General features: G+C 44.4%; 1 protein-coding gene across 1 annotated transcript in view; it reads right to left on the bottom strand.

Annotated features, from left to right (window-relative positions):
• Positions 1–4,816: 4,816 nt before the first annotated feature.
• Positions 4,817–12,945, bottom strand: part of zgc:194930 (uncharacterized protein LOC557813 homolog) — a 35,291-nt gene continuing 27,162 nt past the window's right edge. The window contains exon 3 of the mRNA XM_041031778.1: positions 4,817–5,806. Coding sequence (XP_040887712.1) covers positions 5,014–5,806 — 793 coding nt within the window. The 3' untranslated portion in view covers positions 4,817–5,013. The remainder of the gene's footprint in view (positions 5,807–12,945) is intronic.

The following is a 12,945-nucleotide window of genomic DNA, read 5'->3' as shown; positions in this document are numbered from 1 at the left end:
ACAGCAACACTGAAGTGTAACAGTGACGGATAGCGAGAGGTAACATATAATGGAAAACAAGATAGTCAATAGAAAGGTGAACTCCATTTCCTGCTCTGGCTCAGGGATGTCAGGGCACAGGGTAAAACCCAGCACGTTCTCTTTTTCATGATTTTTTCATGCTTTTGTATAAGATGAGAGATTAAAGTATATTCTATTTATTTTTGATTTTTAACACATTCCATGAAAAAGCCAAAATAACGATGAATCTATCCTGTTAAAAAGAGGACAAGACCTTTATCAGGGTAAATGTTTGACAAAAGGGAATCTCAGAGCTTCTAACGAAATCAAATGCGGCACACCTGTGCTTTTTCCAGCAAGTGCATGTAGGAAATGGAGTTCACAGTTCTCCCTCCCAAAGCCCATGTGCAGATGTAACGTAATAAAAACAGAAAAACAAATACACAAAGCCATGAGGAAATCAAAATAGTAGATATCAAAAGTAACTGATTTGTGGTTTCCCAGGTTTCCAGATACATAAAAAGCTTTATGTATCTTTATGTTTAGTTTCATTTATAAAACAAAAATCAGGGCGCTGTAGGTTTTAGCAAACATTCCTCAAAGAGGAGAAAATAGTGTATTTCTTGGAGACTAATTTCAGCTGTGGGTTTATACACATTTGGCATACTGGTGCATATTTAATGGATTAACCACAGTGTCCATGCTCAGGGCAATTAAAGAACATTTCATCCAACATTGTGGCTCATTTATGTCTTGAAATCTTACAAACTAACACTGTATGCTGAGGTAAGTGCAGGTATTTAATAAAAAAGGCAAAATGATGATCTTTAATACTTAATCTTGTCAAATGTTTGAGAAGAGGAAGTCACACAGCTTTTAATGACATTAAATTGAGCACACCTGTGCTTGCTCATGCAAGTATACCTGGGACATGGAGAATATGTTGTTCCTTCAGTTTGAATACACAGGAAGGTTCACACATATAATCATAAAAACTGAGATACTGAGACTGAGATATTGGAATTTCATCACTGCTTTCAGTTTTTTGTGATGTTATATCACATGTACGAGGATTTTGGGAAACTTGAACTGTGGACTACATTTCCCATGTGGACTTGCATGAAAAGGCACAGGTGTGCTCTATTTGGTGTCATTATAAGCTCTGAGCTTGGCCTTTGTCAGCCATTTGCCCTGATGCTGGTCTGAAGACTGAAAGCTTAGTACCAGCAGACAGGTCCAAAGGTTTTCTTTTTTTTTATGTTTTGATGTTTTTAATCTTCTGGCACTGAGTTGCAGAGATCCTCTCACACATGTTCACAAACACATGATGGCATGTTTTTTTATTACAATGGACACTGATGTCTTTGGAATTGGGTCCCTTATGCACCGTCTTGCTGCTGGAAACACTTTGAGGAGGCTGGAAATAGTCCCCAACAAACGCAGGATTTTCTCCTGTTTGTGTTATGTTTGCCAAAAATCACAGTCCTCAGCTGTTACAGGAAAATCACTGATCTTCTTCAGTAGGAATGGACTTGGGGCTTAGTGCTACAGACAGAGTAGGAAAGTGTTGAGAGACAAAATAACACATTGTTGGTTTTGAACTTTGCATTGAATTTGTTGAGACGAGGAAGAATATGGAAGAACACCAGCCTTACTGTTTAAATGCTCCACCACAAATTGACACCATGTGTCAAACCCTTAAAGGCTCATGAAACTCTCCCAGAAAAGAAATTAGATTATGGATGGATGGATCTGGGGTTTAACATGAACAAAGAAGTACAGTATATTGAATTACCACAACTGCAAACTTTTCTATATCTGCTGTTTCATCTTTCTGTACATCATCTACCTTCCTGTGTATCCCTGAACTGATTGAAATGATCAAAGTAATCTGGTGACGCACAGCTCTGTTGTTTTGCTGCGAAACGGTGCATTGATGAAAAGATGAGTCACTGGTTTGATTAAGCAGGAACTCCACAACAAATCCTGTTGTCATCACGCTCCATGGATATATGGAAATGTTCCTTTTCTCATTTCACGGGACAATCACACTCTGTCTCCCTCTCTCTCTCCCTCTCTCTCTCTCTCCCTCTCTCTCTCTCACACACACACACTCACACCCTTTGGTGCAGGTGTGACTTATTTCTTAACACTGGCTGCGAACAGAGGGTGTCTGTTCAGAAGTTCATAGACAAAAAGTGCTCATTCTGAGAACTGTTTTCAGATTCTGAATTTTGCTTCTGGCTAAACAGCCACCTACTGTATCCACAAGCTATCTTGTCCACCATGGATTGAAAAGTAATTAATAAAAACACAACAGCCTCCTTGATACAGACACATACCTTCCTGTTCAGTGTCTGAGTGACTTTGGATCAAGGCTTGGACAAAACTGTGAATGTATTCACACACACACAGGCCTCAGTTTGGCCTGGAGGCTGGTAGTTTCTCCAAATGTGTGACCTCATGCTGTGTGTGACATGAAATTGTCTCCAGTTTCATGTGGACTCGCTGCTGATGTTTGAAACTCAACACTCCACCAGTATGTGTGAGGGGATCTAGTGAAATGTCATGAAAAACATGAGAGATTATAGTAAGTAAGTTTTCACTGGTAAAAACAAACAATTTGACCAAAGAGTGTCGAAAACACATGCATTTCTTTCTAAATCAATACATTCAAAGAGCTGGGGAACTGCCGGAAAGACAAAGTCCAACTACCGTCAGAAGTTTCAGTCTTAAAAAGAGCACACTATAATTGAGAGAGCCATGGCGAGCAATTACAGCCAAGAGCAAGAGGGATGAAGATAGAAGGGGGTGGGTGAGATGAATGGATAAATGTCTAAAGAAAGGGCTATTTTGGTATCGTCAGGGCTCCGTCCCACCTCCTGCGCTGAGAGACACGGGGACAGACACACTAACAGCCTCCCCTGCCATGAGGAGCCTAAGTCAGTCAGCCGACCAGGATGTTTTTTTCAGTCGTGGCTGTTGTGGAGGGTTCCAAGGCTCGCTGTGTGTCTATGTGTGTGTGTGTTTGTGTGTGTATTCCTGGCACAGGCAAAAAGCCCTGAGGTGTTCATTAGCCGAGGCCCCCGGGGTCCTGGACACCGCCTGCAGAGGCTCTAACTGCTGCGATGGCTTGGTTTTAAACACCTAAGTCCCACAGTGAGGTCGCACTCGCAAACAAGCATTTGACATCTGCAGAAAAACACAGAATCTCTAAGAAAGAGATTATAGACTGTAATTTTAGACAATGTAAAAACATGTCATATGTATGAAACTAAGTTGAAGGTGGATTAAGATCTCTGGTCATGTACGGGCCAAGCTATTCTGGGTTTGATGGGGATGGAGAGTCCAAAATGGAGAAAACAGTCATAGCTTTTTAATTGTAACTGTTAACTCTAAAGAAAATAAACTGGCACGTTTCCTTATATACAGTGGAGTCCAAAAGTCCAGTGAATGGGAAAGTGGACCCACCTGAAAATCTGAAAACCACATCAGAACAAATAATTACACTCCAGCACACAAAGTACCTGAGTTTACATTTTTTAAGGTACATTTCTTTTATTTTACAATACAAATATAATAAGTAGAAATGATTTGGCAGGCAAACAATGACTGAAAAGGGGAGTCGCAGTGACAGAAATTCAGAACTTCACTGAGCAAACAGCTTATTTATCCTTAACACACACTGAACACGTTCAAATAAGCCGCATCTGTCATTTCTTCTACACCGTCCAGCCTCAATTAGTTCAGCATTAGGCACGTAAGTGAGCTCTGAGTTGAACTAATGTCACAGGCCAGACTACAAACACAAATCCTGACCTATAAAATAAGGAAAAAAAACCAAAACAACCGATGGCCCCTCTGTGGTTTATTCAACAGTGATTTGACCTTTGAGTGAGTTGAGCTAAGGCTGAAAAACTGCACACTAAGCTAAGGTGATCACTATCACTGAGGTGATATCACTGATATCACAGGTGGTTAGTTTCCATTTAATCCTTTGGTAACCTGCTCAGGATGTTGAACGTGCATAGATCCTCTGATATTCCACCACGAGACATTTTCTCACACGAGTGTTGTGTGTGGAAATGACATAATAATTAAAAAAAAAAAAAAAAAAAAAAAATCAGTGATAATTGTGAGTGTATATGTGTCTTATGACGTAAGCACCGTGTGTAAACTAATTTCTAAATTATGTTAATCCTGTTTCCTTTATATGAAATCAATGCTGACACACAAGTGGATAAGATATAACTAAGGACTGTGTCCTCCCCTCCTCCTCCTCACGTGCTTCTGCTCCAGTCTTTTGCAACCTCCAGTTTCTTCTCACAATAAATCAAAAATGATGTGAGTGCAGATATTATAAATAACAAGAGAAGATAAAACAGGAACCAAAAACACGAGTAGCATTAAAAAAAAAACGCGATGACCTTTCCTCTTCGCCTGCTCTGTGAATCGAGGGCGAGATTCCCGAAGAGACAGCAAGATATGGCAAGGACTGTGTATTAACAAAGGAAATATTGACTCTGTGGGCTAATAATTAGCATACTAGTAATTAATACAAGCACAGTATGGACATGGCAAAGCAGTGAATGAGCATTTACAGGCTTATTAAGTCCGTGGAGTGTTAAATACACTATATTCAAAAGGACTAACGGGCTGATATGGCAGCAGGCGGTATTCACAGTGTACACACTGATGTCTCTTCATTTGTGGCTCTATTCAAACCTCACAGCATTTGAAATATTGCCTCTTTCACAAGGCCGATATTATCTTCTGTCAGTGTGACCACAATTAAAAAAATATCCAAGACTTCAAGTTCAAAAATAAATCTGTTCTTTTATTTGTAAACAGAGTTTTCCTTCATTCGTTCCATGTTCTTTGATTTAAAAACACAAGAGCTGTTATTCAGAACCGTGGTGAAGTCTCATGGCGGTTTTGAACGCTCTGTCAAAGTCGTGCTCAAGTCTGGGTCAGTGGTTTAGGGTGATGAGTGAGAGATAGCGCAGAGGTCCGTCACTCACAGTCCTCCCCGGCAGTGGCGGCTTCGAGGGCGGCGAGAGCCTCAGCCACCATCGAGTCCGTGACGCTCTGCACCTCCTCATCCTCATTCCTCGCCTCCTCCTCGTCCTCGCTCTTCGTCACCGAGATCCCGCTCTCCATGGTGGAAACGTCTGGAGTCTTTGGCAGTCTGAGCTCATCCTTGGTGTCGGCCGAGGACAGGCTGGTGGTACTGGTGTGGATGTCCACTGATAGGATGCTCCCCTCGTCCCCTGTGTCGCACGGATATTCCGGCGTCCCTCCCACGCCCTCGTCCGTCTCAATCTCATCTGCTGACAGACTTTCGTTGCCAGTCACGCACTCGGTGATGGAGCCGTCCCATCCATTCCTTGTCGCTCTGTGTCCCTGCTCACCGTAGCTTCTTTGGTTCTCATACTCCTGTATATTGGGGTAAACCGGCACCTGGCTCGGGGTTTTTTCTTGTATCACCCATCTTGGTCCCAGAGCTTCTGGCTGGATGATGTACAGATCCCCCTCTGCAGGCGGTGTGCTCCCCTGCTGGTGTAGCTCCTTCACAGGCACCGCGTGCAGCCTGTGGTTGACGTGGTTGTTGTCCACCTCTAGTTTAAGAGTGCTGTCGTTGGACTTGCTGTAGCCCAGGTTGTGGAAGCCCTGCTTCTGCTTGTTGTGGCCGCCGAGCGGGTCACGGCCAGGGATCCCTCCTGAAAGGTTGTGGGGCTGGTAGAGCGAGCTGCCTGCAGAGTCCGTCTTCCTCACATCCACTGCCACTGAGGGGTCGTAGATGTAGCTGTGAGACAGAAAGACAGACAGACAGGGTGTAATTCATAAGCCTAAACCATTAATTAAACCACTGTAAAGATGGTATTGTAATAATGGTCATGAGCCGAGAGGTATTTAGCCTTGTGTAGCAGGGAGCAGGGGAAAAACAGCTAGCTAACCTGGCTCTGTCTGAAATCTGAGAATAGTTATTCTGGTAATTGGAAGCGAAAGAAAAATGACGAGAAAACACAAATGAGCTGCTGATTATGTACAAGCGCCCCCGTCAGACGGTAAAATAAATAGATAAATAAATGATAAATTCACATTCACCACGTAAACAGCAATAATTAGGGCCCGAGCACCGAGTGGTGCGAAGGCCCTATTGTAATTCTAATGTTTATTATTAGGGCCCGAGCACCGAGTGGTGCGAAGGCCCTATTGTTTTTGTAGTGTTTATTATTATTATTATTATTATTATTATTATTATTATTATTATTATTATTAGGGCCCGAGCACCGAGTGGTGCGAAGGCCCTATTGTTTTTCTAATGTTTATTATTATTATTAGGGCCCGAGCACCGAGTGGTGCGAAGGCCCTATTGTTTTTGTAATGTTTATTATTATTAGGGCCCGAGCACCGAGTGGTGCGAAGGCCCTATTGTTTTTGTAATGTTTATTATTAGGGCCCGAGCACCGAGTGGTGCGAAGGCCCTATTGTTTTTGTAATGTTTATTATTATTATTATTATTATTATTATTATTATTATTATTATTATTATTCCTCCCAAACAACTGCATTTTTCAACCCCTTCCCATGCTCTAAAACGCCTGAAATTTTGCACACTCATCAGGTCTGGTGAAAAATTTGATATTTTGTGGTCGTTGTAAATGGGGGGGGCAAAATGGCTCTGCAGCGCCCCCTTGAAATTTTCAAAACCCCCCTCCCATTGGGCTTAGTTTGTCATAGGTGCATGAAAATTGGTACACATGTTGATCATACCGAGACACACCAAAAAGTCTCTTGACACCATGACCTCAACCCAACAGGAAGTCCGCCATTGTGGTCGGAAGTTGGCGATTTTGGCGAATTACACCATTGGTATGCGGACGAACTCGTGCTAGGGATTTCACCCGATCCACTTCATATTTGGTGGACCTCACCTCAAGACCATGATGATCAAAAGTTATCACAGAGTTTTCTCTAAGTTAAAGGGCGTGGCCTCTGTGGCCCGCCAAAGTTTGGTGGCGTTTGGTGAATTTGCCATGACATTTTGAATGGCTCTCACGTCCACATACTTTATCCAAACATCTTCAAACTTTATGAGCATGATCAGGGCTCTGCCCTGAACGCCTCCATATGTCAAACTCCCGCCTTACTCGTGGCGTCCCCTGCTGGTAACAGGAAATGACCTATTTTTACTCTGAAGTGTACTGCTCCTTAATAGTTGACACCATCGGCTTGGTTTCTGCTCTACAACCTTCCCAACTACTTGGTGAAGCTACATTATAAAGGCCGTGAAGCTGGGTGCAATGGCATCTGTGTGGCGGCGCGGCAACTGACGATCCCTCGCCGTGAAATTACGTTTGGATTTGTAATGACCTTAACGACCTCCTATGATCATAAAAATTCATACACACGTTCTTGGGGGCTGGTCCTAGACTCTGATGGGGTTTTTGTAATTGGGCGGGGCAAAATGGCTCAACGGCGCCCCCTTGAAGATTTAAAATACCCCTCTCCATATGGGTTTTTTTGGAATACAAAGATGAAAATCAGTACACATAAAGAACACTTCGGGACGCACAAAAAAGTCTCTTGACACCATGACCTCAACCCAGCAGGAAGTCAGCCATTTTATTTTTGGCGGCCAAATTTGAGTGCTTTCCACCATTGGTATGCGGATGAACTCGTGCTAGGGATTTCACCCGATCAACTTCATATCTGGTGGACCTCACCTCAAGACCATGATGATCAAAAGTTATAACAGACTTTTCTCTAAGTTAAAGGGCGTGGCCTCTGTGGCTCGCCAAAGTTCGGTGGCGTTTGGTGAATTTGCCATGACATTTTGAATGGCTCTCACATCCACATACTTTATCCAAACATCTTCAAACTTTATGAGCATGATGAGGGCTCTGCCCTGAACGGCTCCATATGTCAAACCCCCGCCTTACTCGTGGCGCCCCCTGCTGGTAACAGGAAATAACCTGTTTGTACTATGACGTGTACTGGGTAGAAGAGGAGAGGACATAGGATGACTCTGGTACTCTAGGCTGCGCTGGCTGCGACTCCCGTGGGTTGCAAGGGGTGCGAGGGCCCGTCATCGCTGCTTGCAGCTTTAATTATTATTATTATTATTATTATTATTATTATTATTATTATTCCTCCCAAACAACTGCATTTTTCAACCCCTTCCCATGCTCTAAAACGCCTGAAATTTTGCACACTCATCAGGTCTGGTGAAAAATTTGATATTTTGTGGTCGTTTTAAATGGGGGGGGCCAAATGGCTCCGCAGCGCCCCCTTGAAATTTTCAAAACCCCCCTCCCATTGGGCTTAGTTTGTCATAGGTGCATGAAAATTGGTACACATGTTGATCATACCGAGACACACCAAAAAGTCTCTTGACACCATGACCTCAACCCAACAGGAAGTCCGCCATTGTGGTCGGAAGTTGGCGATTTTGGCGAATTACACCATTGGTATGCGGACGAACTCGTGCTAGGGATTTCACCTGATCAGCTTCATATCTGGTGGACTTCACCTCAAGACCATGATGATCAAAAGTTATCACAGAGATTTCTCTAAGTTAAAGGGCGTGGCCTCTGTGGCCCGCCAAAGTTTGGTGGCGTTTGGTGAATTTGCCATGACATTTTGAATGGCTCTCACGTCCACATACTTTATCCAAACATCTTCAAACTTTATGAGCATGATCAGGGCTCTGCCCTGAACGCCTCCATATGTCAAAGTCCCGCCTTACTCGTGGCGTCCCCTGCTGGTAACAGGAAATGACCTATTTTTACTCTGAAGTGTACTGCTCCTTAATAGTTGACACCATCGGCTTGGTTTCTGCTCTACAACCTTCCCAACTACTTGGTGAAGCTACATTATAAAGGCCGTGAAGCTGGGTGCAATGGCATCTGTGTGGCGGCGCGGCAACTGACGATCCCTCGCCGTGAAATTACGTTTGGATTTGTAATGACCTTAACCACCTCCTATGATCCTAAAAATTCATACACACGTTCTTGGGGGCTGGCCCTAGACTCTGATGGGGCTTTTGTAATTGGGCGGGGAAAAATGGCTCAACGGCGCCCCCTTGAAGATTTAAAATACCCCTCTCCATATGGGTTTTTTTGGAATACGAAGATGAAAATCAGTACACATAAAGAACACTTCGGGACGCACAAAAAAGTCTCTTGACACCATGACCTCAACCCAGCAGGAAGTCAGCCATTTTGTTTTTGGCGGCCAAATTTGAGTGCTTTCCACCATTGGTATGCGGATGAACTCGTGCTAGGGATTTCACCCGATCAGCTTCATATCTGGTGGACCTCACCTCAAGACCATGATGATCAAAAGTTATCACAGAGTTTTCTCTAAGTTACAGGGTGTGGCCTCTGTGGCCCGCCAAAGTTTGGTGGCGTTTGGTGAATTTGCCATGACATTTTGAATGGCTCTCACGTCCACATACTTTATCCAAACATCGTCAAACTTCATGAGCATGATGAGGGCTCTGCCCTGAACGCCTCCATATGTCAAACTCCCGCCTTACTCGTGGCGCCCCCTGCTGGTAACAGGAAATAACCTGTTTGTACTATGACGTGTACTGGGGAGAAGAGGAGAGGACATAGGAGGACTCTGGTACTCTTGGCTGCGCCGGCTGCGACTCCCGCGGGTCGCAAGGGGTGCGAGGGCCCGTCATCGCTGCTTGCAGCTTTAATTATTATTATTATTATTATTATTATTATTATTATTCCTCCCAAACAACTGCATTTTTCAACCCCTTCCCATGCTCTAAAACGCCTGAAATTTTGCACACTCATCAGGTCTGGTGAAAAATTTGATATTTTGTGGTCGTTGTAAATGGGGGGGGCAAAATGGCTCCGCAGCGCCCCCTTGAAATTTTCAAAACCCCCCTCCCATTGGGCTTAGTTTGTCATAGGTGCATGAAAATTGGTACACATGTTGATCATACCGAGACACACCAAAAAGTCTCTTGACACCATGACCTCAACCCAACAGGAAGTCCGCCATTGTGGTCGGAAGTTGGCGATTTTGGCGAAATACACCATTGGTATGCGGACGAACTCGTGCTAGGGATTTCACCTGATCAGCTTCATATCTGGTGGACCTCACCTCAAGACCATGATGATCAAAAGTTATTAAAGGCTTTTCTCTAAGTTAAAGGGCGTGGCCTCTGTGGCCCGCCAAAGTTTGGTGGCGTTTGGTGAATTTGCCATGACATTTTGAATGGCTCTCACGTCCACATACTTTATCCAAACATCTTCAAACTTTATGAGCATGATCAGGGCTCTGCCCTGAACGCCTCCATAGGAAATGACCTATGGACCTATGGCGTTCAGGGCTCTGCCCTGAACGCCTCCATAGGAAATGACCTATTTTTACTCTGAAGTGTACTGCTCCTTAATAGTTGACACCATCAGCTTCGTTTCTGCTCTACAACCTTCCCAACTACTTGGTGAAGCTACATTATAAAGGCCGCGAAGCTGGGTGCAATGGCATCTGTGTGGCGGCGCGGCAACTGACGATCCCTCGCCGTGAAATTACGTTTGGATTTGTAATGACCTTAACGACCTCCTATGATCATAAAAATTCATACACACGTTCTTGGGGGCTGGTCCTTGACTCTGATGGGGTTTTTGTAATTGGGCGGGGCAAAATGGCTCAACAGCGCCCCCTTGAAGATTTAAAATACCCCTCTCCATATGGGTTTTTTTGGAATACAAAGATGAAAATCAGTACACATAAAGAACACTTCGGGACGCACAAAAAAGTCTCTTGACACCATGACCTCAACCCAGCAGGAAGTCAGCCATTTTGTTTTTGGCGGCCAAATTCGAGTGCTTTCCACCATTGGTATGCGGACGAACTCGTGCTAGGGATTTCACCCGATCAACTTCATATCTGGTGGACCTCACCTCAAGACCATGATGATCAAAAGTTATAACAGAGTTTTCTCTAAGTTAAAGGGCGTGGCCTCTGTGGCCCGCCAAAGTTTGGTGGCGTTTGGTGAATTTGCCATGACATTTTGAATGGCTCTCACGTCCACATACTTTATCCAAACATCTTCAAACTTTATGAGCATGATCAGGGCTCTGCCCTGAACGCCTCCATATGTCAAACTCCCGCCTTACTCGTGGCGTCCCCTGCTGGTAACAGGAAATAACCTATTTTTACTCTGAAGTGTACTGCTCCTTAATAGTTGACACCATCGGCTTCGTTTCTGCTCTACAACCTTCCCAACTACTTGGTGAAGCTACATTATAAAGGCCGTGAAGCTGGGTGCAATGGCATCTGTGTGGCGGCGCGGCAACTGACGATCCCTCGCCGTGAAATTACGTTTGGATTTGTAATGACCTTAACCACCTCCTATGATCCTAAAAATTCATACACACGTTCGTGGGAGCTGGTCCTAGACTCTGATGGGGATTTTGTAATTGGGCGGGGCAAAATGGCTCAACGGCGCCCCCTTGAAGATTTAAAATACCCCTCTCCATATGGGTTTTTTTGGAATACGAAGATGAAAATCAGTACACATAAAGAACACTTCGGGACGCACAAAAAAGTCTCTTGACACCATGACCTCAACCTAGCAGGAAGTCGGCCATTTTGTTTTTGGCGGCCAAATTTGAGTGCTTTCCACCATTGGTATGCGGATGAACTCGTGCTAGGGATTTCACCCGATCGACTTCATATCTGGTGGACCTCACCTCAAGACCATGATGATCAAAAGTTATAACAGAGTTTTCTCTAAGTTAAAGGGCGTGGCCTCTGTGGCCCGCCAAAGTTAGGTGGCGTTTGGTGAATTTGCCATGACATTTTGAATGGCTCTCACGTCCACATACTTTATCCAAACATCTTCAAACTTTATGAGCATGATGAGGGCTCTGCCCTGAACGGCTCCATATGTCAAACTCCCGCCTTACTCGTGGCGCCCCCTGCTGGTAACAGGAAATAACCTGTTTGTAATATGACGTGTACTGGGGAGAAGAGGAGAGGACATAGGAGGACTCTGGTACTCTTGGCTGCGCCGGCTGCGACTCCCGCGGGTCGCAAGGGGTGCGAGGGCCCGTCATCGCTGCTTGCAGCTTTAATTATTAGGGCCCGAGCACCGAGTGGTGCGAAGGCCCTATTGTTTTTGTAATGTTTATTATTATTATTATTAGGGCCCGAGCACCGAGTGGTGCGAAGGCCCTATTGTTTTTCTAATGTTTATTATTATTATTATTATTATTATTATTCCTCCCAAACAACTGCATTTTTCAACCCCTTCCCATGCTCTAAAACGCCTGAAATTTTGCACACTCATCAGGTCTGGTGAAAAATTTGATATTTTGTGGTCGTTGTAAATGGGGGGGGCAAAATGGCTCCGCAGCGCCCCCTTGAAATTTTCAAAACCCCCCTCCCATTGGGCTTAGTTTGTCATAGGTGCATGAAAATTGGTACACATGTTGATCATACCGAGACACACCAAAAAGTCTCTTGACACCATGACCTCAACCCAACAGGAAGTCCGCCATTGTGGTCGGAAGTTGGCGATTTTGGCGAATTATACCATTGGTATGCGGATGAACTCGTGCTAGGGATTTCACCTGATCCACTTCATATTTGGTGGACCTCACCTCAAGACCATGATGATCAAAAGTTATTCAAGGATTTTCTCTAAGTTAAAGGGCGTGGCCTCTGTGGCCCGCCAAAGTTTGGTGGCGTTTGGTGAATTTGCCATGACATTTTGAATGGCTCTCACGTCCACATACTTTATCCAAACATCTTCAAACTTTATGAGCATGATCAGGGCTCTGCCCGGAACGCCTCCATATGTCAAACTCCCGCCTTACTCGTGGCGTCCCCTGCTGGTAACAGGAAATGACCTATTTTTACTCTGAAGTGTACTGCTCCTTAATAGTTGACACCATCGGCTTGGTTTCTGCTC

This window comes from Toxotes jaculatrix, chromosome 23 (assembly GCF_017976425.1).
Source record: "Toxotes jaculatrix isolate fToxJac2 chromosome 23, fToxJac2.pri, whole genome shotgun sequence".
NCBI classification, from domain to species: domain Eukaryota; kingdom Metazoa; phylum Chordata; class Actinopteri; family Toxotidae; genus Toxotes; species Toxotes jaculatrix.
The sequence above is the reverse complement of the archived record's forward strand: the minus strand, read 5'-3'. Positions and strand labels throughout refer to the sequence as shown.